This window comes from Trachinotus anak, unplaced genomic scaffold (assembly GCF_046630095.1).
Source record: "Trachinotus anak isolate AG129_WGS33_773 ecotype Australia unplaced genomic scaffold, CSIRO_AGI_Tana_v1 ptg000018l, whole genome shotgun sequence".
In the NCBI taxonomy this organism is placed as follows: Eukaryota; Metazoa; Chordata; class Actinopteri; order Carangiformes; family Carangidae; genus Trachinotus; species Trachinotus anak.
Window position 1 is genome coordinate 13141804 of NW_027273869.1, and position 26498 is coordinate 13168301.

The following is a 26498-nucleotide window of genomic DNA, read 5'->3' on the forward strand; positions in this document are numbered from 1 at the left end:
ACCCTGCACCACAACCCCGAGGAAGAGTCCTGGCGGAAGAAAGGTTAAAGCTCACACGGTATTGTAGAGTGAGAGGAACCCAGAAGTGTAGGATGTTTTGGCAGGGCTCCATCTTTGCGTCGCCTATAAAAAAATATGGAATTTTGTAAACAAAGACTTTCCCAAGTTTCTCCCCTTGAAAATGTGCTTGAGCTTGCACTCAAAGCCAGCCAAGTCTGAAAGTACTCTCTTGTGTGACCTTAGCCCGCAGCTAAAGACAATTACAAGTCTATTTGTTTTTAAAGCTTTTGCTTTTATAAGGCACAAAGACATTGAGAGCAAGAGGGGTGACGAAAGGTCCATGGCCAGATTCAAACCCAGACTATGAGGTTATGCTGCATGCCTTTCAGACCACTTGACACCACAGGTAGCCCAACAATTATATATTTGAGATGAGAACACATTAATGTGCTCCACTTAGTCTGCATTATTGTCACTGAATTTGACATTCAAGAAATGAGGGAGCATTTACATTTTAGAAACAACAAACTGTGGGACATTTTTCTGCTCGCTGCTTTTATCGTGGGAAATCTTTAGCAATTCATTTGTGGAGGTATTGATTTATTGATTCCTGCAAACTGTATCAAGTCAATCCTGAAGCAGGATCCTGTCTATATAATGTCACATTTAATCTTTAACCTGAAAAAAATATTAATTGTTTTCATTAGGACTGGGATTCATTCACATCTTGTCCCTCCTGATCATCTATTCAGTCACGGACTTTCTGCTTCCTTCGATGCTTCCTTTTTCTCCATCCATTCTCTTTTGCTCCCCTCCCTCACTGCAATTCTTCTACCCTCCCTCACTGTGCAATCACAGTCACCACCATTTCCTTCGCTCCTCTTCAGTGTTCAGTGTTACGGACGGCTGGAACGGAGGCTACGAGCAAAGCAGTAAGGCCTGTTGTGAAACAGCCATGGGATCAATGGGGGTTTTAAGGAGGCAGAACACGTAGCCACAGCTGGTCAATTAGAGAGAGGACAGCACAAGAGCACACACACACTCACACACATACAGATATACACACAGTGAAAGTGGCTGGCCTTTAAAAACAGTTACTTTTTGCCTCTCGTCAGCTCTTTAAATGGATCAGCATCAGGGAATCTTGGCTGAGATAATGCCGTTGGTTTGGGTGTGATCCTGCATTTACAAGAAAGATCATTTTGATGGCAAAAGTTATTTTGTTACTTAAGTGCTGCAATGCACTGTGACCCTTCCAGCGAGATATGACAAGAAAACCAGTCTTTACAATTAGGGATGCCCCGGTTGATAGGCCGATTTTCAATTTTAAAAAAATGTAGTAGATCAGAATTAATGCCTCTAGTCACTGATCATCTTCAAACCGATCACCTGCGGTTAATACTCCGGTGTCTGCAGCTGAAAGAAGCTCTGTGTGCTGTCTAGTATAGTCCTGCCTTCCTGCCACGTGGAACTTTTACAAAGTGTGAGACTGATAGAACATCTGCAATGCATGCCCTGATGAAATATCTTGTGGGGGGAAAGATCAAATACACACAGGACTGCAAGCCACGTTCTGAAGCATATGTATTTTATTTGTTCCACTTTTTACAGTTTGAATTCAGCCTGTATCTGATTTGAAATCCTGTTATTCCTTAGTTTCCATAATACAACTAAATTAATGCTCAGAGACAAATTACCTTTTATTTATTATTCATTTGCACTGTTTAGCTTATTGAATAGGCTTAATATTTTTTTTCAATCTGTTAAGTGTGTTAACTCACACATTAACACATAATTAATTCATTATTACATTGTGTAATTCAGTTTTTCTTACTGTAGGATACTTATTGCATTGCTCCTTGGGAGTTTTTTTCTTCTGCTCTGTTAAACAAAGTTAAAACATGTTGTTTACTGAATGAGGGTGTGGTTGTTTTATCAGGTTACGCTGCCACCTGTTGGAGGTCCCAGTACACTACAGAGCCAAGCAGACTGACCAACCGTTAAAGCAGCTGCTATAACAAAACACAAAAAATGATTGGCCGCGGATCACCCGATCTCACAATTAGGCGATTAGTATCGGTGGCAAAAAAAAACATGATGAATGAAGGAAAATGGAAACTCGAACAATGCTTTTGGGAACTGTTCTACTCTAAGCACCGAGCATGAGAATAGCTGTTCCTGATCCTGAATTACCAGTGGGTAAAAAAAAACAACCCAAAACTCAGAAGGGTAGTGAGAGAGAACTTAATGACGCTCATTAAATCAAAGAGAAAATATTGTATTATTAAGTATGACAGAGTAAGTGAGTGGTGTCAAAATATGCACTTCTCCCAAGCATTTAACCGTGGCTTATTCGAGTTAAAATAGGAGACGGCAGATGAATTACCATGTTTTGTATTACAGCTTGACAAGAATTAAGGTCATGGAGTTAGTGCACAGTTTGTAGCTAACAGAATTTCATGCTGAGTATTTATTGTGTAAATGGAATTTCAACTAGGCTTACCAGACTGCTGCAAGTAAAGGATCCAACTGGCTGGGTTGCAAAACGTACTGCTGGAGCTTAGGACGCTCTGGTGTTGATGTAGATGTAATGCTAGGCAACAAATATGGATAAAGACACAAACCTGAACCTTTTTTTTTTTTTTTTTTTTTTAAGTTGGAAGCAGATCGTTCCTGCGCCTCCTTTCCTTTGCTTCCCACAAATGTCTCTGGCTAGTCAAGGTCCAAATCAATTAGTAATAATCATGATAAATCATCATCATGACAATCTGACCTTGTAACTAAGCATATAGTACACCCAGCACAGCAGAGACTGGTGGGTGATGATAAAGCAGCATCCTCTTGTCGTCTGTCCTTGGAGTCGAAGTGTCACCTTTCTCGAGCACTAGGAGTTGCTTTTACAAGTCATCCTGGTCGACTTAGCCAAGCAACACTAGCGCACAACTGAATGAAAAACTGAGCTTGTAACAGTAGCCTGGCTTTACAAGGCAGTCCTCCCCTGTTTGGCAGCCGTTAAAAAAAGCATTCATGGCACAACACAAGCCGACAGGGGCCCAATTATCTTGGTCACAACAATCAGCATGTGTGAAGAGACATCAAAGTACACCTGCAGCATATCTTTTTATATCAAAGTATGCAGATTCGTGACAACACCACCCCCCACCCCACCCCCCTCTATGAATCTCGACTGTCCTTCTTCATTTCCTTTTATTCTCCTCTCTCCTCTCCATAGCTCTTGTCCTGGACGTCTGCACAATGCCCTTTGCTAATGCTGAATATTGTAATAATGAGTCTATAAACAGGTTCATTACCTACACTACATTTCCAATTAGGCACGGGAGCACATCATGAAGGAGGAAAGAGAGCTAGTTCACAGAGAGACAGCTCACCGATAGGTGTTTCTTCCCTTTACATTTTCAGCCTGTTTTTTCCTTTATCCTATTTTTCTTGCCCTTTATTATCACCCTCTCTACACTCCTGTTTCTATTGACAACAGGCTGCGCTTGAAGAATAACAGCAAAGCCTTGACTTGATTATGTCTAATGAAAACACTATTCTCATTCCTCTCTTCCCAACTCATATACCGTAGCAGGCTCGCTCTCTCTCACATTCTTGCATTTACTCTGTTCTGACTCATTGTACCCATCTCGTATTTAGTCAGATACGACAGATAATACAGGAAAAGACAGAGAGTGTGTGGAGGGTTGAGGAAGAGCAGATGGTTGGCGTGAGACTGAAACGTGAAGAAACATGTGTCTTGCAGCAGGTAAACACAGAAGACTGGGGCCAAAGTATGGAGTCGATACAAACTGCACAAAGTATTTAAGATTACTCCAAATATTCTCCATCTATTCACATTCTCTTCCAGCTGAATGGTAAGTTACACAGGAATAACAGGAGCACTTCCAATCAAATATCCCGTTAGATTACAAAGAGCATTCATCACTGACAACATCCTTCACCGAATCCCCCGGGGAGAGGGATCTGCAAGGAGGGAAGCTGGAACGGCTACCTCTGAGCCAGCCAGTGACAGGAGAGCTGTGAAGTTGTGTGATCACCTGGAAACCCTTGGCTGCGACATCAAAGCAGGTGATTGATGTCACATCAATGCATTTGCACCTACTCACCTGAAATTTCTCACACTTTGGCTTGCCATTCTAGCTACTGCTCGGGTTACGTTCTTTACATGTTCTTTATTTATTGGCTATGTGATGTTTGGTAAAGACATCAAGACTGCTATATTACTATCAGCGACTGTATACTGGACCATGTGCAAAAATTTAAATGAAAAACTGCATTAACAGCCTTTTGCTTAAGGAAGTACGCCAGGTACTAAAACAATGTCATCACTACAGGGTTTGTGCAGCAGATAAAACTCAGCATTGACCCGGCTGTTACATGAAAATGTCAAAGTGCTCAGCAAGTAAAGCAAAACACCTTTATTGGTAATGAATGTCCACAGTGAGCAGTGCGTAGTCAAAGAAAGATTTTCTCTTCCTGTTGCTCTTACATACAATAGCACAATGTATTTTCAAGGTTACACTAGATACATCCTGTCATTTATCACCTCTCTAAGGCTAACACAAAATATATCTATTTTCTGCAACAGAATTCAACTGCAAAATATACACCTACATTCCACATAATCCACAGAAAGATAACACAGCATAGATCTTGGATTAATTTTGCCCCAGGGTACTAGATGGAAGTAATCTCTGAATGTTCTCAGAGTGAAATATGAATGAATGTGTCATATCATTCAGCGGGCATGACTCTGCAGAGCAGCTTGAAAGTTTGTATAGCAGTTGAGTTTTAGCTTCATGCATGGTAGTGCAGTGCCCCCTGCTGACACATGAGAATATTTCACCATTTACAGTCTGGCCTACCTGCTCCTGGAAAGTACAACTGTGGATGGAAAAAAAAAAAGTATGGTGCTGGAAAAACTGAGGCATTTGCTCATCAGTATTCTTTGTGTTCTCCCAGCACACTCCTAGTAGCACTGATCTAAAAACAAATGCACACTACCGAGCCAATGCTGAGTTTACCGCTTACTGACCAATCTACAGTGCAGCACACCTTGACTTCAAGCTGTTGCACCCTGGGACTATAGATTTAAGATTAAGTTTTTAAAACAGTTGCTGCTTTGATGTTGCCTGGCTGAGAGGATTTAAGCAAACAAGTGAATAAATAGAACTGGACACTACCGCATGTACTACCGTTGAGGTGCCCTCCAGCAAGACACGCACCCAACAACTGCAACTACAATGTAACCCTCTAGCACAATAACATGGTTGTACTATGAGGGGAGAAAAAGACAGCATGCATAATTGGAATGGCACTGTGATTTTCTAGCAGGCAAAAAGTGACTGAAGGTGATAAGAAAAATATTAAGAAGTTGGTGTTAACTGGGAACTTAAGAGACTTAATACAGACGGAATTACAAACCACAGAGCAGTTAGCACAAGGCAACACCTGCAGCTCTAAATGGTAGTAACTATTTCAAAGAGTGAACTTGAAAACTCATGTAGTGCAATTGGAGTATCTGTACACTGCACATAACATGCTTGTGTACAGCAGTTTAGTATTAAGCGGCACAGGCAGCCCAGCTAGTCTACACTGCTTGATACTGATGGGACAGAAAGGGAAAAAGATCTTCTTACTTTATATTTATCATCTCCATCACTAGACCAGATATTCATCTGTACAAACACAATACATTTATGGTGTCTATAGGAAGATGAACTGGACTATTGGAGCTGTGCTCTGAATTTAGACTGAGTAATCTTGTATTTTGCAACTTTTAAGGGCAACGAGTAAATAAGAGAAAGAGGCTGACACCATGGAAATGTTCGATACAGGAGGTATAGGAGGACTAGCGTACAGTAAGAATCATTTTCGTCCCCATCTCCACCGATATCTACTTCTCTCCAGTGTCTTCACCTCTCTCCAGTGCTCGTGACGTCCACACAATTACCTTCAATTATCCTCACTTCCACCTCACCAATTACATCCATTATTGATTCCAGACCCCCAGGCTTTAAGCCTTATCTATGCCCAACCACAGCCCACAGAAGATAAAGCAGAAAAGGACCAAATAATAGGACCTTGGTTCATTAACACTCTCCAGCTTTTCTCTCCATCATCACACCATCACCTAACTAACTGATTTTTTTCTTACACTGCAGTGCCCTTGAGAAACAAATTAAACAAATGCACAACATAGCTTTTACTCTACTAACATGATCTACAGAGCAGAGTGCAAGTTTATTACCTTCATATTTAATGATAATCAGAGTCACAAAGCCAGGTAGAAAAAAAATCTTCAAAAACTACAAAGGAAGCTCAGCAAATTCCTCTTAAACCCTCCGCAGGTTCTATAAATAAGAGAATAAAGTTTCTGACCATAGTTGGCCCACAGTGTCGCATTAGTAGCCACTACATTAATAATAATGCATCCTGTGCGCAGATGTTGAAGGCAAAGACACAAAGACAGAGGGGTGACAGGGAGACAGAGTGGTCTGAAGGTCAGTCACACAGTACGGAAGCTGTAAAATGTGGAGTCACACTCCGCAGCTCTCCTGCCAGATTTTTGAATATGATTCTTGCTGACATTTAGTGAGACACAAACATAAGCTGCTGTCACCACACACTAATGTAAAACATCCATCATCTTGAATACAGGCCAGGGCACCTGCAGAGAGACGCATCAATGAGGCCTCACTGCCATCTCCTGTTACAACAAACTTGAGAGGCTGAGCTCCAAGAGTGATTTGTTATGCAATGCTGCCCCCTTGAGGTGTGTTGAACGTAGCTGAAATGGTTTAGGCAAGTGAATGAATAAACTGCACGCACAACTACTATTGAGGTGCCAGCAACTGCTGCAATGTAACCCCTTAGCAGCCAGCAATACAATAACATGGTTGTAATATGAGGCAAACACAGCATGCATAATAAAGTGGCAATGTGATTTTCTAGTCGGTAAAAACTGTTTAAAAAGTGACTGAAGGTGGTAAAAAAAAAAAACATTAAGTTGGTATTGAACTAGAGATTAGCTAGGAACCCTAACACAGAAACACTTACAAACGACAGAGAAGTTAGCACAAGGCTCTAAATGGTTGCACCTGTTTTAAAAAGTGAAGCTGGAAATTCAGAACTCACATCATACAATATGTGTAAACTATAAACAACATGCTTGTGTTGACACGGGGGAAAATACCATCCTAGTGTTTACTAGATCGCAGTGCTGCCTTCAGTACTGTCCACCGTGATATCCCGTTGTCACGTCTCCAACAGTGGATTGGTATTAACGGTACTGCCCTAAAATCTCAAACACGGGACATTTTCGGTGGCTATAGGTCAGTTTTCCTTCCTTCCTCTCTGCCCCTGTCACCTATGGGATCCGTCAGGGTTCTGTCCAACCTGTACATGCTCCCTCTTGGAGACATCCCGAGATAATATCTCCTGTCACTTCTGTTCTGACAATTCACAGCTGTACCTCCCACTAAAATCTAGGGATCCCCTTCAACCTCTCCTGGACTGTTTCGTGGATATTAAACAGGTTCCTTTAAGTCCAGAAACCTCCTTGCAAATAAGCTTTAGTTTTTTGTAAAAAAAAAAAAACAGTTAAGAACCATTTCCAAATGTAAGCAGATTCTGTCCTTCCATGATAGGAAGAAAGTAATCCATGACTTTATTATAACTTGACTGACGACTGTAATTCCTTGTATTTAGGCCTTCCCCAGTCATCATTATCTCAATCGCAGTTTGTTCAGAGCACAGCTGCAAGGATGTTGACTGGCACGAAAAAGCATGAGCACATCACCCCAGTCTTAGCCTCTCTTCACTGGCTCCCTATTCACCACAGAATTCAATTTAACACCTTGCTGATTACTTTTAAGACTCTAGATGGCCAGGCCTCACCCTATATCACAGACCTTCTTCACTGGCTCTCAGCTCCTGGATCTCTCAGCTCTAAAAGCCCATCTCTCTTGTACGTCCCACGGTCACGACAAAAACTAAAAAAAAGTGACAGAGCTTTTTGTTCATTGGCTCACTAACCTTTTAATCCATTTCCATGTTCATAATTTTGTATTTTCTTGCTTTTATCGATATGTTTTCTGTGATGTGTTATCGGAGCATTAAATGCAGGAATATAGTATATTTCTCACTTTAAAGGCGGTTGCCTACGCAATCATCAGACACTTACCTTGTTATCTTCTCAGTCGGCTTTCTCATGGAAGCTTGTCATCTAATCAGATCACCAGAAGTTGTGAACCACAGCTTGGGGCCTTCACACCTGTTTGGAGAACAAACTAGGTGAGGCTGACAGCATCAGAGAAGCCCAGATAGATAGGCCTATTATCTGCCACCAAACCAGACAAAAGGTCAATCTAATAACTTAGGAGAGGCAGTCATTATAAATGTTCTTAAATGTTACTGAAAATGATAGAGAAGCCTTTTAATTTGACCTCTACCTCTTTTCATGGCATTCCTTATCAGGACATGATGGTCTCAAAATAAGCTGTAAGAGAAATTGAGGTACAGAGTTGATCCTTATAATAAAAGGTGGCTTGGACTCTACTAAATGTTTGAACAATGTTTTGAACAAAATCTCTAAGTCTCTAAACAAAAAGCAGTCTACCCACCCCTCAGGAAAATCATCAGGTCCATGTGGATGGAAGTTCAGTGCGGCTGAACAACCCACGCTGGGCTAATTGGAGTTGTTGAGCTCGGTCAGTTGTTTGTAGCAGCGAGTTTTTTTTTCCATTTTATAATTAACCTTCACAAATGCCGAGTACTTTCTTCTGTCTAGTTTGGTGTTTGTCGCCCAGCATGCTGTTAACTTCATCACAACGCCGGTCCAGCTGTGAGTGATGGGGGGGGGGCGTGGTTTCTCAGGTCTTATGTGGCGTTCAATGACTGTTGGAATTATTACCAGCCATTCGCGACGTATGATTAAACCGGTCCGGATTCAATAAAAAGGCGGTGATTTGAAAGGGGAAATTTATGATAACCTGAATGTATGAATGAAGTTACTGAAAACAGGGAAACTATGTCAGTAATTTCTGGCAGCGTAATGTATTTAATTAGTGTTATGTAGCATTTTTTAATGTTTTAATGCATTACACAAATCACTTTGCTTTACATTTTTTATTTTATTTGATTATTATTAATATTACTAATTGTGTGTTTGTTTTTGCAAATTTAATTAGCTCTTGGGGGACGATTAAAGACATTTGAATTGATTTGCTGCTCTAAAAGACTAAGAATAAAATATGTTATCTTTACTTTTTTTTTTAGGCTATAGTTTACTTTTCTATTTTGGACAGTCTGGCACCACCAGCACGACGTGCTGCGATGTGTCACCATCCCATTATCAACTGTGTCCTTTGAATGAATATAAACAAATGAAACAGTGGCCACAAAAAGAAAAATAAAATAAATAAAAAGCCTGTCTTAGTGTTGTAGTTTTGATTAAAAGAGGCTCAAAATGCACGATCGACTGCGTGGCTGTGACCATGGCAGTGAAAAACTCGGGAGGGGCACCTGAAGGCATCACCAGTGCAGATCAGAGTTGTGTGCGGTCTGATCGTTGTGTTTGCTGCTGGCTCCCCTCTGTCCTCCATTAGAGCTCGGCTCCATCCCCGCTGTACGGCGCAGGCCCGAAGTAGCGCAGCCGCTCTGAGGTTAGTGCCCTACCGCGCAATCTCCATCTATTTCAGCCCCGGCGCAGCCGCATCATCGAACCCGGCAGCGTTGGGGTGAAAGATGCAGATTGTTTAGATGTTGACTGGAGCAGGATTGCGATGCATATGTGGCTTTTTTGTGGGGAATCATGTTGTAGGCGCGTATCGACAACAAGCTCAGAGAGAGTAGAGTAGCTGTGGATGGGACGCAGGCCGCTGGGCCTGTTGTAGCGCTGTGTTTTGTTTCATATTGCGCGGGTTTCGTGCTGGCTGCTGCGCTCCTAACGTTTGCCTTTCACTGCACACTGAGTTAATTCTAGCTCGGTGTCCGACGATTAAAAAAAAATGTCTCTTCCTCTCGATCGCAGTTAATGTTCATTCATATGATCGAAACTACACCGCCAAATGGTTAGCCAGCTAGCTAATTAGCCAAATGTAGGACATCGCTATCTTAGCTCGGTTGAGCAGTCGTTGTCAACCAACCGGCATGTCGGCTAACATGAGAGAACTGTAGCGCATTAACAGTGCCTGTTTAACACAGGCATTTGTGATTACTTACACGGTGCTGAGGAGAAATAGCCCTTATTTCTAGCCATAGATCAGATTATATTATTATTTTACCAACGTTATTGTTTAGTCGTGCACCCATTCGTGCATCTGCCCATTGATCCTATCAGCAGCTACAGTCCATGTACTGCAGTTCATACAGGGGATGTTAGATAAATAAACATGTTAATGACAGAATTTGGACTTCTTATGTTTTGTCTGTGCATATCAATGTTCCTGTTTAAGAGAAAGCAACAGTGCACCGAACACACCTGCTTAAAGCCATATTTCCATAAATCAGCTGCCCATTATGAGATAAGTGAAGAAGTTATCCCCATTAAACTGCCTCAGTGGTTCATTTCATTCAAAAAGCTCGTCCTCAGTGACCATATATCAACTGAGTCATGGATCTCTAAGTGAATAAAATAAATTGTCTAAAGTTTTTAAGTATTTAGTTGAACCCTATTGTATGAGTGATTTTCAACCCTCAATCAGACTGTAATATCACTGCAGTCCACACACAGGTGCAATTGACCAATGAGTTTGTAGACAGAGTCTCACACCATGAGACTCTGTCTACAAACTCCCTTTCAGTCAGCTGGATTTCAAACTATGGTATGGATGTGAATAGTGCTTGATAAAAAAAACATATTGATGAGTTTCATTAAATTATAATATAGTGCGTAATGCTGTATATATGGATGCATTTATGCATGTCTTGCAGATTCATCTGTTGGAAGACATATTATGTAACATACAATAAACAGCACAATAAAACGTTACTTTCTTGCTTTGATTCCAGTAATGTCTGTCCAAAGGAGGATGTTATGGTTGATACAGTGTGAGGCCCTCTAGAGGCAGAGCAGCAGTGGTGCAATCAGTGCACCCACACCAGAGGCACAAAGAGAGCTGCAGGCTTAGTTCTACGTTATTGATATCCACAATTCTTAACCAGTGCACAAATAAATGACAATGGTGACAGTTTTACCTCACGTTGCTTGCATACATTGTGTTGTCAGACCAGGCACTATTTTTGATTATTTTGTATTGGCTTCCATTCCAATTACGTCAAACTAGATACTTTGTTTTAATCACTAGCCTCCGTTCGTTGGTGATCAGTATAGTTATGCTTTCATATGATTATAAGAATATCTTGCAAGATAAACCACAGTGGGACAGCTGGGTAGTTATATTAGTGTGTATGCAATAATATGTATCTGCTAAGCTGTGTATTAATAGTCAATAGAGCAAGAGTTATTACCATACAAGTTCTGTGCCGTTATAAAAGATAGATGGAGTTTACTCCATATGGGCGTTAAATAGTTCCTATCATTGTCTTATGCTGCTTCTTTCTTTTTCCTTTTTCTCTACTTAGTCATTGTACCATTGATCTAGCTGTGTAGACCAGCTGGCCGGTAATGGAGGACCACGCAGTTCACCAGACAGAACACATGACCACCATCGAGGCCAGCGCCGTCAGCCAACAGGTCCAGCAGGTGCACTCACACACACATAATGAAATAGTGGATACCAGAGGGGCAATCGTCCTTCTTATCACAAGTTCAGATGTTTGAGCTATTTTACCAGACACACAGATCATCAGGCTGAACCAGAAACCCTAACACCTCAATCAGATATGAATACCATGGAGTTTTTTTATTTTTTTTTTTCATTTTTAGCCCATTTTATCTGGTTCTTCACTTCACTATAGGTACATGTGGCCACCTACACGGAAACATCCATGATGAGTGCTGAGGAAGACTCAACGTCCTCGCCAGACGATGATCCTTATGACGACACAGACATCCTCAACTCGGCTGGTACGGATGAAGTCACCGCCCACCTGGCTGCTGCAGGTAAGTCCAGACTCATGTGCAGCAGGGAGAAACAGGACAAAGACGCTTATCTACTCAAAACAAACCAGACCTTATGTTTGTTTTTTTTTCTTTGATTTTATTGTTATTTTATTGTTGTTTTTTTCACAGATGTTCATGCCTTGCATCTGTGATAAAATTGACTAGTTCAGTAAAACATACATTGCATCCTGTAATGTTTTGATTTGAACAACAGGTGGTGCCAGTGCACTGTTGTGTGCAGGCAGTGCGCTTTAATACGTTGCCTCCAGTCAAGCTCCTGACAGAACTTGTTTGGCTTTTGCCTTTTTGAGTCAACGAGATACTAAATGGTGCCTTTTACTTGCAGTTGCAACCCAGCTCCCGTTTAAAGCTCGTTATAATCCTTTTTAAAGCAAACGTCAAAATCAAACAAAAGAGGAGAAGAATAACAACCAGATAAGCCATACGTTTAAGAAAATTGTTGCACAGCTACAGTCATACACAGCATACAGTACGGTGTTCATTCTGATGACCAGTCTGTTTTACCAGTACACAAGCTCGTTCTTTCTTCTCTTCTCAGGGCCAGTAGGAATGGCGGCCGCTGCTGCCGTGGCAACTGGTAAGAAAAGAAAGCGGCCTCACATCTTTGAATCCAACCCCTCCATCCGCAAGAGGCAGCAGACCCGTCTGCTCAGGTGAGCTTTCAACACCAAGAAAACCACTTCTTCCTAATCCCTCTGCCGCGTAGCGTCCGTTCCTCTCAGACAGAGTTGGCGCTGTGCTTCGATGTTTTTATTCTGAAGCAGAAAATAAATGTCAGTGTATGCCTACAGGAAACTAAGAGCCACATTGGATGAGTACACCACCAGAGTGGGCCAGCAGGCCATAGTGCTGTGTATTTCTCCCTCCAAACCCAACCCAGTGTTCAAGGTGTTTGGTGCTGCTCCTCTGGAGAATGTGGTGAGTGCGACATCATTTCCTCTGAATGTGATGACAGACATCTGTCACAAATGGCCAAATCCAAAATGAGATCTTAAAACTGCCTTCTAAGTTTGACCCACGGCATAAAAGAAACAATATATTTGACCTTTTAATGATATAAAACGGTGAAAGGCAGGACTTTTACTTTGTTGTTACCCACTCAAATGATTAAATGATCATGTTGATTGAACTGATAATTCGCAAATAGTTCCAGCACTTAACTGAAACCCTTCCCATGCTCCAGGTGAGGAAGTACAAGAGCATGATGTTGGAGGACCTGGAGAACGCCCTGGCTGAACATGCCCCTGCAGGTGGAGAGCTGGCCTCAGAGCTGCCCCCCCTCACCATTGATGGCATCCCTGTCTCTGTGGATAAGATGACCCAGGTCAGGCTCAGTACTCTCTCCGTTATGGTTCAACCCTCGTGAGCAAAACAGCCTCATATAATTCTCTCTTGGTGGGTGAGACATAGGTGCAGTGTCAGTGTTTACCAGCAGGGGGCAGCAGTTGGCAACAAATCACAATCACAGGCTGTTGGTTTTATGTCTGTCCTGTTCAAGAACTTAGCTAGCTATATGCATCAAGGCGAGAGGATCATTTCTAGTTGTTTTCCCTGGTCCATCGGATGAGTTTGAATCATGCATTGTAATTCAGTCAGACAGTTCACCTGATGCAGACAAACAAAGCCTCCTCTCTTTGTAGACTGTGGTACCAGTGAGCAGTGAGAGTAGATTACTCCTGGTAGGCCTTTCACTGCAACATTAGCACCACTCGCAGCCTGAGTCCTCTCTTCACCCGAGGGATCCCAGCTTGTTTACTCTGCCATCCCAGTGCTGCTGACGCATTCTCTGGATCATTGTCAGAGTAGCCAGCATGACAGTGGCCCTCAGAGACGGTCCTCAACCCTGGGAGCCAATCACAGCCAATCCCAGGGCCAGATGAGTCCTTAGAGAGCAGGTGTTAGTTGGCGCTTGTTTTTCTGGAGGTTGTAGGATGAGATTATCATGAGTAACCTGTTGCCTCACTCAGCCTGGCCAAGCCAGGTGGAACAGTGTGGGCGGGTGTTTTCAGAGGTATATGTGTGCCATGTGTTGGAGACAGGATGTTGTCCGGTCCCTCTGGGAAAAGTTGATGAACCTTGGAAATGGAAAGCGTGCATATGAGAGTTCTGCGATGAAAGGGAGCTAATGCAAACTCAGTTTTCCTGATCCATTTCGGGAAGGCCCTATTGTCTTCTATGTAGACATCTGCAGTAGGTTTTATGCAGCTGAAGAAATCCCAAGTGAGGTTTAGTGACGCAGGCAGGGGCCCAGGCCAGTCCAATATATGGAGCATCTGTAGCAGGTGATCCTGGGACTAGCCTGAGCCCATAATTACCCCCTAGCCCTGTTAGGGCCAGGGACCCGACAACCTAGCCACCTTCCTCAATGCTGATTGGACCATTGCTTGGAGGATTAGGACTTGGGGGTGGGGTGGTGGGTGCCAGGACAACATGCCACTTAACTCACTAGTCACTGTAATTAGGCCATCTGGCCTTGCAAACATGCATCCACATACATCCACACCAGCCACAGGTGGAAATGCAAAAAAATCTTTTGGCGACCAAGTCCTGGGCCGACCCAAGCTGGCAGCCCAGTGTTGCCCCTTTATCGCAGCAACTGGATGCAGCCCTTGTTTTTCCAAAGCTGTTCTGATAAAATATTGACCATCCATTTTCTTTCAAGACCCATTTTGTCATATCTGTTGCACTGTCTGTTGCACCGAGGAGCTATGTATTGGTGGTTCGCGAGTTAGAACGGGGGGTCTAAAGGGGGAGGGGGGAGGGATTTATTTCCTCCGGAACCAAATTTAGCCCGTGATGTCAAGGCAGGCAGACGCTGCAGTGCCTCATTGTGCAATATAATCCCTCGGTGATGCCTGCATATTACCAGGACACTGAGGACATTGGCACTAAGCCCCACCCCAGCCTGACAGTGAGTGTGAGTGTATGTCTTTTCTGGAAGTGTTGATGTGATGGTGGGTGGATATGTATGCTACTCGCTGGTGCACCTAAAGCATGTATGCTGGTGGTTGATCAATAGGGAGCAAATTAGATTAGCTCAAGACCACACATGACACGAGGAGCCAGAAGTAATGACGGAGATCTCAGGTGTATGGTCGCCTCTCTTTGGGTCATCTGGCTTCATTAAACCTTCGTTCAGTCGCTACTGTATCAGCTACACTCGGCTAAAATTGCTTCTGTGAGGACAGACTAAATATTAGGACCCCATACATCAGAACTACAACTACAACCTCCAGAAACACCACGAAGGTGAATCATCACTTTGCTTTTCCTTTTCCTAATAAACTGGCAACCGAAATGTAACCTCAGCGCTCTTGGATCCACTGAGGTGACATGAAAGAGGTGGCGTTTGCACATGAATACATATTTAAAACGTGATAAGAGACCCAGGGGAGAAATTTAAAAGATAAGAATTTCACCCAAATCTTTGTGTTATTGTTTTCTCCTCATCAGTTATTAATATTGAAAACAGTCAAGACAATGATTAATAGAGTCATATGAATAAATTGGAAAGCCCAATATGTTGGTCTTTTTTCACCTATATAACATATTAGCATATTAGTCTTGATAAGTAACAAGAAACTGCAGCAGAGAAATACCTTAAATTCACTGTGGTAAATTAGAAATAAAGTACCTGTACCTATCTTTGTTAGGAAATGGCCTTAAAAGTCCAGTATCAGTCAAGCTCCACTGATTAATTTCCTATTTTACAATAAGTGAAAATAACAGCCCCACTGTACCTCTGCAATATAAAGACAGGTTGTGATGCATATTGTTTGAGTGCTGGTTTCATAACTCCTGGACAAAGCAATCAGCCCACAATTAGAGGACCTTTTCTAGTTCCAACGCACTGCGCTAAAGAGGCTTGGCTCCCTTAGTTCACTGTTTGTGAATGGTACACTCAAATGTAATGGACAAGCACTCACTGACAGAGTCAGATGCAGCCACAGTAATGAAATAATAACACAAGTCTCTGCACAAGTCCATAAAATAGCACACGTAATAAGTGATCAAAGGTAATCTAATAATAAGGTTTTTGTTTGACATTGATTTTCTTCTCAACAATATTGACCCGCTGCCACTTATTAATACCTGTGCTGAGTGGACTGGAGTCTTTGCTGGGACAGGTCGACTGCTGAACTGTGTTGGCTCACCCCTGATGGTTCTCATGGTGTCTGACTGACACATCAGGCTGGAGCCACAGCCATAGATTGGTCTGTTAATAAACATGAGCGCATCGTTCTCCTTTTAGAACGCCTGTTTCTATTTGCAAGCCATGACCACCTCAGCACCCGGCAGCAGGTACCCGATCAATACCCGCCTCCTGCTGCCTGCTCAAGGGCGTGTGTGTGTGTGTGTGTGTGTGTGTGTGGGTGTGTGGGTGGGTGGGTGGGACACTGCAGCGCTCCGCTCTGGAGTTTCGGTGTCTGTATCATGTCTTTTCTCTGTGCTTTTGTCCTTTGCTTCAGGCCCAGCTGCGAGCGTTCATCCCAGAGATGCTGAAGTACTCAACAGGCCGAGGGAAGCCTGGCTGGGGTAAGGAGAGCTGCAAGCCAGTGTGGTGGCCTGAGGACATCCCTTGGGCCAACGTCCGCAGTGACGTCCGCACAGAGGAGCAGAAACAGAGGGTGAGAAAAAAACTTTTGTAATGATGTCTTACTTTGTTGGTCCCTGCAGGGAAATACTGTATTTCTCTTACGTCCTGCCTCAAGTGACATTTACTCTTGTTAAGTCTCAATTTCTACAATTTCTACACTATACAGTTGTGGTAAAATAGTTATTAAGCATTTTCCAAGAGGTACCATGTTTTTTTTGTGTTTTTTTTTTTTTGTAGATTAGGTCCCAAGGTGGCAGTGGGACAGTAGAAAAATCTATAATGTGGTATTCATTGTCAGCTGGGTTAAAAATAATCTGTAGAATTAAACACATGAACCCATATTTTTGAATTCCCCAGGTGTCTTGGACGCAGGCGCTGCGGACCATCGTGAAGAACTGCTACAAGCAGCATGGCCGTGAGGATCTGTTGTATGCTTTTGAGGATCAGCAGGTAACCACGGCAACGACCACCCAGCACCACCTGGCCACAGCGCAGAGCATCGCTCACCTTGTGCCCTCACAAACTGTGGTACAGACCATCAACAACCCTGATGGAACAGTCTCGCTCATTCAGGTACTTTTTTTTTTTTTTTTTATGGTTGTTCTTTATACTGTTGAGTAGCACTTTATTAAAGTTTTATGCACTTCCTTTGCTGTTTTGTCTCTCTCAGGTTGGCACAGGGCACACAGTTGCCACTCTGGCAGATGCCTCAGAGCTGCCCGGTGTGACGGTGGCACAGGTTAACTACTCCACTGTGACTGATGGAGAGGTAACACCCACTTTTTTAATACATAACTACGGTATGAATATGTTGCAGAGTGTTCACCTCCTGATTGTCGTGATGAACTCCAAATCAACGAGAAGAAAGTTTCCACAAATGCCTCGATGATAAAAACTAAAAATACTGCAGCAAATGAGATGAAGTGCATTTTATGGGAGCTGTCCATTCAGCACCACAAAATCAAAACTCAAGTCTAAAGACCAACAATCAAATAATAGTAATTTTGTTCTTATCAGTCCTTGTCGCCGATGCTCAGATATTTTTTGCGTGACTCTGTATTATTTCTCTCCAGGTGGAGCAGAACTGGGCCACCCTCCAGGGCGGGGAGATGACAATCCAAACCACTCAAGCGTCAGAGGCCACGCAGGCAGTGGCATCTCTGGCTGAAGCTGCGGTCGCTGCCAGTCAGGAGATCCAACCCGGAGCCACCGTCACAATGGCTCTCAACAGGTGGGGGGGGGTTAAAGCAGTGGCGTCAGGACAAGCTATTGTCTTTTGTGTGCCAGCTGTTGCATCTATCATTTGTGTTATCATTGTGCATATGGCCGTGTCCCATTGGCAAAGGCTGGGGCTTTCCAAAAAGAGGAGGGAGCAGCATTTTATGCATGTTTGCACATGTGTATTGTGGATAATGCGGGGATCTTTGATGGATAACTAGCTATAGCTAGCTACAGAGAAATGTGATTGTCATGCTGCCCCTTACTCAGTTCTGATATTGCACACATTATTATACACATGCACAGATGCATGTGGAAACTGTAGATGTCCAGGCTGAGTGCAGCAAGATGCAGGAGAGAGACTCTCAGCACAACAAAGTCAGGCAGGCAGAACAGGCCTTGAATGTAAGAGAGATTTACTACTACTACTGTCATGAAAAGGTATTTTGTTGGTTATTCGGCTCTGTAAAAGCCACCGCACGCCACTGGGTTCAAACAGAAGGGCAAGCTTACATGGGGGATTTGGTAGAGAAGAGACCTCTAGAGACAAATGTAGGTCTATAATTGGTAAACCTTTTTAGAGTAATTCATATTCATCATATTCATATTCAGGAACTCAGTGTTTGTTCTCATTTTAAGAATCCTAGTCCTTATTAAAGTGGACCTACATCAATCCTATAGCAGATCTTACTTAAAATCTATGGCTGCTGTCCTCAGGTCATTAATGTCACCCACTTCACACTTCAAGATGTGTCAGTGGACACAGACGTGGGATTGTCAGCAACAGAAAAGCAGAGATGGCAGCAACTTTCACCACTTTTTTTTTTTTTTTTTTTTTTAAATACGTAAATATAGGGTAGGAGTTTGTGTTTAGCTTTCACTGACACAACCCTCATGGGTGTTCAGTCACTGGTGATGGTGGTGGTGGTGGTGGAGGTAGCTAACACTGCAGAGTCTAAGGAGAGTCCATAATTGCACAGGCAGCTCTAACAACTGGACGAGGACGGGACAACTGTCAGGGCAGGTCACTGGTGTCCCCTGGAGATAAGAGTCAACTACCTCCGATCCCGGTTCAGCAGCTAATTAATGAGCCTGTAGCTTTTACAGCAGCAAGGTGCACAGCCATTAAATTGGGTGTTAGCCACATATTTCCATGTGCTAATGACTCGGTATGATTTTGTTTATTAAAGAACATGAGAGGAGGTGATAAATAGGTTATTGGTTAGTGGTGGTAGTAAAGTCAGTAATGGTTTGAAATACAATCACTCATAACTTGTCATGAAATAGTGTGAGCACTGTACAGTAAACAGTCCACGCTTCAGTAGACTCTGTCTGTCATGAATATCTTAGCCATGGACTGTAATGAACCATGTGCAGGGGTTGTTGTTGGGCTGTTTTCCTGAAGGGAATTCAGCCACACACACACACACACACACACACACTTGTATTCAGATGGGACCTACAACAGGATCTTAAAATATGTCCCATGGAGGGCCGAGTGTCTGCAGGATCTGATTACAACATGAGAATACGGCAGCTTGAAACATCTCAGTGAATGTATGAAATCGCTGTGTATTCATGTGACGGGCTGGCTGCAGACATGTGGTCAGTCACGGGCACTTCTCCACCTGCAGTTTTCACTTCCATGATTTTCAGGCGGAGGATCTTTTAATTTGCTGAAATCATCAGTCAGAATCACTCACTGAGATGTGAGCTGTTTTTTTTCCCTGCAGTACTGCCAAGGCAATAATTTCAGATGTGTATGGGTATGTCCCATTGGGGCTTGTTACCTGCACCCACCTGAGTCCTCCTTCTTCTTCCCTCCCCCTCCTCTCCCCTCCCCTCCCCTCCTGCTGTTTACCTGTGCTGAGCTACTCTGGGCTCTCTGCTCCACAGGCTCTGGAACATTTTGTCTCTGCTTTCCAGCTCCACAGGGAGACCAGAGCCTCTTTTTCTTGCTGTCTTTTCTGCTGCACTGACACTGGGACCCAAAATGAAACCATGCAGCGTGACAAAATTAATCAGGCTGCTCTTCCATTCCCATCCCGCTGCTCTGATTATCAAATATGCATCGATTTAATAAAAGTTGCGTTTCAGAACAGGTTTTATTTTGCAGAAATTATCAAGCTGAAATGTTTTCTCCACTAAACGCAATCAAAATTCAGTACATGTCATCAAGACAACGTTGCCCGTCTTACTGAACAGCATCCACTTGGGTGTCATCCGCAAACAGCCACAGTGTGGATGCAACATCACTGTCTACTGTCTCCGTCTGTGCTCCCTCAGCTCCTCCTTCTCCTTATCCGCCCGTCTGCATTTGTATCTCAGATGTGATTATGAACCAAGCTGTGAACAGTTCCATTAGTTCATAACGAAGCTGGTGTGTTAATAGGCTCGTGGTAAATCCACTGGATGGATCTGGTTAATAAAACTGCTTTGTTAGGCCTGCAGCACCTGGCGTTTAGGGAGATGTGACAGATTCTCCATAAGTCCAGACTAGAAAAGCCTCTTAGAGCTCATACACTCCTACCTCTTCACCCCACATCACTCTAATAACCCTTGCCTTTGTGAGAAGACTGTGTGTGTGTGTGTGTGTGTGTGTGTGTGTGTGTGTGTGTGTGTGTGCGAGCCTTAAAGCTTTGTACCAAGGAATGTATCTGGGAGCCTAATGTATACAGTACATCCACCTTGTGTGTGATATTTTGACACACTGTACACTATATCTGATCATTGTGTGTCTCTGTGTGTGTGTTGCAGTGAGGCAGCAGCCCACGCAGTCGCGACGTTGGCCGAGGCCACTCTACAAGGCGGAGGGCAGATTGTCCTGGCGGAGACAGCAGCTGCTGTCGGGGCACTAGCCGGGGTCCAGGATGCCACAGGTACATGTTCATCCGTAATGTTACCATCAGCACGACGGCAAACACTGAGACAACATGCAAAACACACCTCCGGTGACAGTATTTACACACTGTAGCGTCATACACAGTATGAGGTCGGTTTTGTTTTGTTCCCCGTGGCGTGAGATGATCAGTTAATTGGGGTCTGTGGAAGTTTTTGACAATTAAAAAGCTTGGGAATCTCTTCAAATTCATTCAGTTTCTTCATGATATCTGGTTTTTAACTCATGTAGAAATTAGCCAGCTGATAAATATGAAAATGGCAAAAGAATCACAGCCGCAAACCTCAAGACAAATATTTATTTCTTCAAATTTTAGGCTACAAATACAACATATTCACGGCATCACATCTCTTCTGATTGGTGCTTGTGTGTGTTCCCCAGCCAGTGGCATTTCTAATTAGTCCACCTACGTGTAAGCTTTCCTGCAGCAGCACTGCGGTGAGGCCTCCAAACTCCTACACTCTAATCTACCCGGTGCTGATGTGACAGATTGTGTGTGTTTTTTGTGTGTGCATCTTGTAGGAGCGCTCCTTTTCTTTTAATGACCCTGTTGTAAACCCACTCACATGCATACTTGGCGCAGTGTGTGTCGGCTGGGACTGGACCGGTTAATAGTGACCGCCACACACACACACACACACACACACACACACACACACACACACTGAGCATTAGCAACCTTTTCAAGCATATGTTCAGCCGGTGTCCTCAGGGTGGGATGCAGAGCTACTGCTTGTCAATGAGTAACTTCGGGGGACACCGTGCTGATCTAATGATGATGACGTTGTAAATGTCACTGCCCCATTGCACATGAATGCAGATACACAAGGTGAAACGAAGCACGACACACGTTGCATGTTGAATCCTTTTCTACCCTTGGCTTTCTCATTGTCGACAGACTTAATGCCTTCGTAATTAGTTGTATCAATTGCTGTCTTAATAGCAATTAAATTCAATCCTTTCATTTTGATTTGTTGCTGAATCCAAATCAATTTAACCGATGCTTTGTGTCACGGTTATTTCTAATCAGTGCAATGATACGATAAATTAATTCTAATATCCAAATTCAAAGGTTTAGCTACACACGCGTCTTGTCAAGCTGTCAATCTTGCCATCAGTATTCATCAGTGGGATAAATACACACACACTTGTACAAAAGGACACTGCTCCAGGGGCATCAGCAGGTCCCTCAGGGGCCCTTCTAAAGAGCTTTGATCCACTCTATTATCAGTCCATGGTCTAATCACTGGGCCAGCTGTCAGCACACAACCCCTGGTTCTCTCGTTCGTCCATATACATACATGCACACGCACACACACACACACGCACACACACACACACGCACACACACACACACACACACACATACACTGTCACTATATACATGAATGTTAGCCTTCTCTAAAATCAGACAATATATACATCTCCTCCTCTTACTGTCCATACCCTGCATTACCGCCAAAGCAGCTTCTTCCTAATGGTTTTAATAAAACAAATTGGCTTTTTGTTTGTTTCAAATGCTGTAGTAGTATATTATCGTTATATTATAGTTATAGTATAGTTATAGTTAGAATATAGCAAGAACAGAAGCCAAATAGAGTGTGAAGATGGCCAAAAATTGACTCCAGCTCCTTGTGCGTTCCTGCTGATGGAAAAATTTTCCTTTAAAATCAGGTAAGTCCAAGTGAAATTAGATTTCTTCATAGAATGTGTCATAAAATACTCAAATAAAAGATGGAAACCTCCATGTTTAAAAAAAACAAAATAAAGTCATAACAGAAAGCACATGCAAAACGTACGCACAGTGGATATTTGCACAAGTTATTTGAACCTAACATCTGCAGCCTTTCTTGCTCGACATCTTGGGGTCATTTGGCTGCAATAGCTCACTTAAACAACTAATGGAGCTGCCAAAGCCAGTCCTTCTCCCGACTATTGACCTCAGCTAATCAGAGTAGTGCTACACAGGAGTGGAGTGCACCGTTTGAAGTGCACTGGCCCAGACGCCGCTGATTGGCTTGTGTAGCGACCCTTCACTGACACAGGCATGCAGGCGCGCGCACACACACACACAAATACAAATACATACACATGGCAACACCAGGCACAGCCCTTCAACGTCTTAGTAACCACGTTCGAGTGGCCGAGGGAGGCACTTCACTCAGTAACTGTGCTGCGTCCGTACGTCACAGTGCCAGGCCAGTGCCCCGCTCCCTAAGCTCTCCTCCGTAATCACTGCCAGCACAATTACCTGCATCGGCACAACTTAACTCTGTCACAAATCACCGGTGAGTGGGCTTAGCAAGAGCCCACATTAGAGGACCAACAATTGCCAACCTGACAAAAGAGGTCTTATTTTATTTTGGGGAAACTTGAGATGAACAATAACAATGATGCACAGTTTGTTTTTTGGTTTTTTGTTTTTTTGGCTCTTAAAAGAATATTATAGGGACTGAAATACATGTGAAAGCAGGACCCTCGTCATCTCGCGTGTGAATCAGAAAGGATTCACGTGTGATGTGTATCCGGTGCGTTCAATGTCCAGCTTCTTAGCTCACAGTAATGGGAGCGGGCACGAGCCACCGCCATCCCCTCCACTGACCTTCTTGCCTGCGTGTGACACTGTGACAGCTTGCAGGGTGGGGCAGAGGCCCACGTGACTGCAGCAGTAATCCCTACAGGCAGAGACGCACTCACAGCTGGGCATGGGGGGAGCAAGCTGAGGACGCTCAATCGGACCATTGTTCAGAAATGCCATCTCTGTAACATGGCTGCCTCCTGTCACAGGCAGCTACCTGGACTGGACTGACTTCAGAGATGTCCTCTGGCCAAAGACAGAATGAGCAGTGTTTGTTAGTACTAGGGTTTATTATCGATTAATGCGTTGATTACTTTTTCTTTTAATTGATCAATTGTGATCAAATAGCAAAGAAGGCTGCTTAAAATTTCCCCCCTTATGGTGATGTTTTCAGAATGCTTTTTTTTTTTTTTTTGTCCATCATCCAAAACCCAAGCTTTGCATTTCTCCCTGATTAATGACCCCAATGATTAACAGAATTGTTGGCGATTAATTTTCTGTCAGTGGCCTGTCAATAATTCTAATTAATAACAGATCCTATCAACAGTTTGTCTGCATGGTCAGCCCATAGGATTTAAATCAGACAATAAGATTTCCACAAAAAATTGTCAATATTGTCACTTGAATGGGAAAGTGGTCTCAGATTTTGGACATGACTATATAATATAGAATATATAATATATTACAATCTCATAATTTGGACTGTAACTACAGGTTGTTTTAGTCGATTAATTTTCAACATGTCTAATCTGACAGAAAATCACCATTAAAGCCATTAAAGCTAAAAATGGGTAAAATAGAAAGAAGTTCAGTGACATTGATCCTTGCTTGGCTTTATTAATGGCGCCGGTGCTGTGTCTCAATCCCATATGTCCCACTTCTATTCCTCAGGTCTGGTCCAGATCCCGGTCAGCATGTACCAGACTGTAGTGACCAGCCTCGCACAAGGCAACCGGCCCGTCCAGGTTGCCATGGCACCTGTCGCCACGCGCATAGACAACACTGTCACTCTGGACGGCCAGGCGGTGGAGGTCGTGACCCTGGAGCAGTGACACTTAGGACCGTGGAAGGAGTAGAAGGCACTGAATGGCCACCTTGGAGATTTGTCTATCCTACTGTTTTCCAAGACATCACGCTGTGTACAATGTCAAATATATTTTTAAATGTACATCTGCAGGGGAGGTAAAAGTGGGTTATCAATGCATTGTGTTTACTATGTAAAAATATTGCTTTTGTTGGTGTAATTTTTTTTCCCATTTAGCTTGTGTTTTTTTTTTTTGTTTGTTTTTTTTAGCTTGGTGTTGTTGAGTATAGTATTTATTTCTTTACAATTAACCTTAAAACAAAGATGAACCAAAAAGCGCAGGAAGGAAAAGCCACCACTGCTTCACCCAGAGTGTGTTAACTGTCACAGTTTTGGATTTTTTCTGCATCGTCTATGTGCTTGACTGTTATATTTTTAGGATACATTTACGATCCGGTGCCATAGTCAGAAACCACTCCTCTGTGTTTCCCATATCCTCCATCACCATTCTAAAAATTTCACTGTTTCCAACCTCAGCTCACCTAAACGTCTGAGCTGCGGACACTCCCTGACATTTTTCTCACGTAGATGATGAATTATTATGTTGAAATACTGTCTTGTCGTGTGCTTTTCCCTGTGCTGTTTTACTGTTGCCCATGCACATGCCAAGATTTGTGAAGACTCAGGATATACATCACGGTGTTTTTTACTGCTGGATTGCTGAGCTGACTTCCTGAAGCGGCCATTTTGTCTACCAAATCCATTTATTTACAGTGCATGGACAGGAGCACCCCTTGGTATATTATTTTTTAACATGAACTCCTTTGTATGTCACTTAGGATTTGGTGGTCTGCATCACTTTGTATATCACAGGAAGTTGGTCATACTTGGACAGGACCTGCATTATTTGGGATGCAAATAAAGAAAGAGAAAAAAAGCATTTCTTGAAAACAAAAAAAAAACATCGCTTGCCAAGAATCATCTGAGTTCAGTGCAGCTGTTACAGTTGGTTCAACTCTCACAAGACGTGTATTTAAAAAAATAAAGTCCAATAGACTGGCCGTTCTTCACAATTCATCATGTTTCTCTCTCGTTTTTTAGCATTTTTGATCTGAAATCTTAAACATCAAGGAGCGTGTGAATTGTTTTTTAGTGAATGTTAGTGAATTTTAGTGTCAAACTCTGCATGTTTAATTTATGGCTTGGTCTCCCCAATTCTTATCAACCCCTATTATACAGCAAAAAAGCTAATTTTACTCATTGGTAGAGATCAAAACCGAGTAACAACAGTGAATCTAGGGCTTACATTTCTCATAATGACAAAAGCATGACAAAGTCAAAAACACCTCGACTTTACTTGCACTTGAGCCCTCTGATCTGAATGACTAGATACCCTCTCCAAGCATAAATATCATGAATTATGCTGCAATATATCAACATCAATAACATCTATGTAAAACCAAACTGATGGAGTCAAAAAGATGCAACATCTTCCAATTGTAACCAAGTTAATGTTGCACAGATGTTAATGTCAAGTATCTTTGCTAACGTGAACCCTTGAATAACGCCTCCTTTTAACTAGCTCCCTTGCACTTGAAGGGGATAACACTGCAGATAACACTGCAGCATTGTTGCAAGACACACACCATGTCATTTCAGTTCACATTAATATGTCAAAATTGCTAAGGATTCATCAGGGCCCAATATTTGAACTATGAATTTATTATTGTATATATTATGTTGTCAAAAATATTAGTGGCATCAAAGTTTAGTTTGAGCACATGGTGTTCAGTCGTCAGGCTTTATGATGTGTCAGTCTTGACTTAACTCTTACCTGTGACCTTTTCCCTCCTCCATTACAGTAAAGGAAACACACCAACACACACACACACAGCTTTATGTTTTCTGTTACCGAAATTAAACTTCCTACATCTTAACAATGTTTTCTCCCCCTTTTTTGGGAAATGCTACACTTCTCTGCATTTTCCAGTGATGGAGTCGCCACAGAATCCAATAAGCCCCACACTCTCCTCTGCAGCTCCCCCACGTTCCCTGCCGTGACAGACAAGGCCA

General features: G+C 42.9%; 1 protein-coding gene and 1 long non-coding RNA gene across 6 annotated transcripts in view; one reads left to right on the forward strand and one right to left on the reverse strand.

Annotated features, from left to right (window-relative positions):
• The window catches only part of LOC139634949 (uncharacterized), a 79282-nt gene extending 70423 nt beyond the window's left edge, over window positions 1-8859 (reverse strand). For all 4 annotated transcript variants that reach the window (XR_011694104.1, XR_011694103.1, XR_011694102.1 and 1 more), the window contains exons 1-3: window positions 8646-8859; window positions 8475-8521; window positions 8207-8296 (exon numbers count right to left, since the gene is read on the reverse strand). This is a non-coding gene — a long non-coding RNA (uncharacterized lncRNA). The remainder of the gene's footprint in view (window positions 1-8206; window positions 8297-8474; window positions 8522-8645) is intronic.
• A 701-nt stretch (window positions 8860-9560) lies between these two features.
• Window positions 9561-25500, forward strand: nrf1 (nuclear respiratory factor 1). Of its 2 annotated transcripts, none has more exons than XM_071502443.1 (12): window positions 9561-9686; window positions 11608-11719; window positions 11944-12088; window positions 12648-12762; window positions 12901-13027; window positions 13293-13433; window positions 16579-16737; window positions 17064-17279; window positions 17377-17475; window positions 17780-17937; window positions 20682-20803; window positions 24293-25500. In XM_071502443.1, the coding sequence occupies exons 2-12, from the start codon at window positions 11651-11653 to the stop codon at window positions 24451-24453; spliced, it is 1512 nt and encodes a 503-aa protein (XP_071358544.1). In that variant the 5' UTR covers window positions 9561-9686; window positions 11608-11650; the 3' UTR covers window positions 24454-25500. The 2 variants fall into 2 exon arrangements, with proteins under 2 accessions (XP_071358544.1, XP_071358543.1); XM_071502442.1 differs by having other exon boundaries at window positions 11608-11728; window positions 24293-24601.
• Window positions 25501-26498: the final 998 nt, after the last annotated feature.

Excerpts from the sequence above, each read along its gene's own strand:
- nrf1 (XM_071502442.1), top strand. The coding sequence starts at position 11,651 with ATGGAGGACCACGCAGTTCACCAGACAGAACACATGACCACCATCGAG. Across the intron at positions 13,028-13,292 it reads CTGCTCCTCTGGAGAATGTG|GTGAGGAAGTACAAGAGCAT; the intron begins GTGAGTGCGACA and ends CCCATGCTCCAG. Across the intron at positions 13,434-16,578 it reads CTGTGGATAAGATGACCCAG|GCCCAGCTGCGAGCGTTCAT; the intron begins GTCAGGCTCAGT and ends CCTTTGCTTCAG.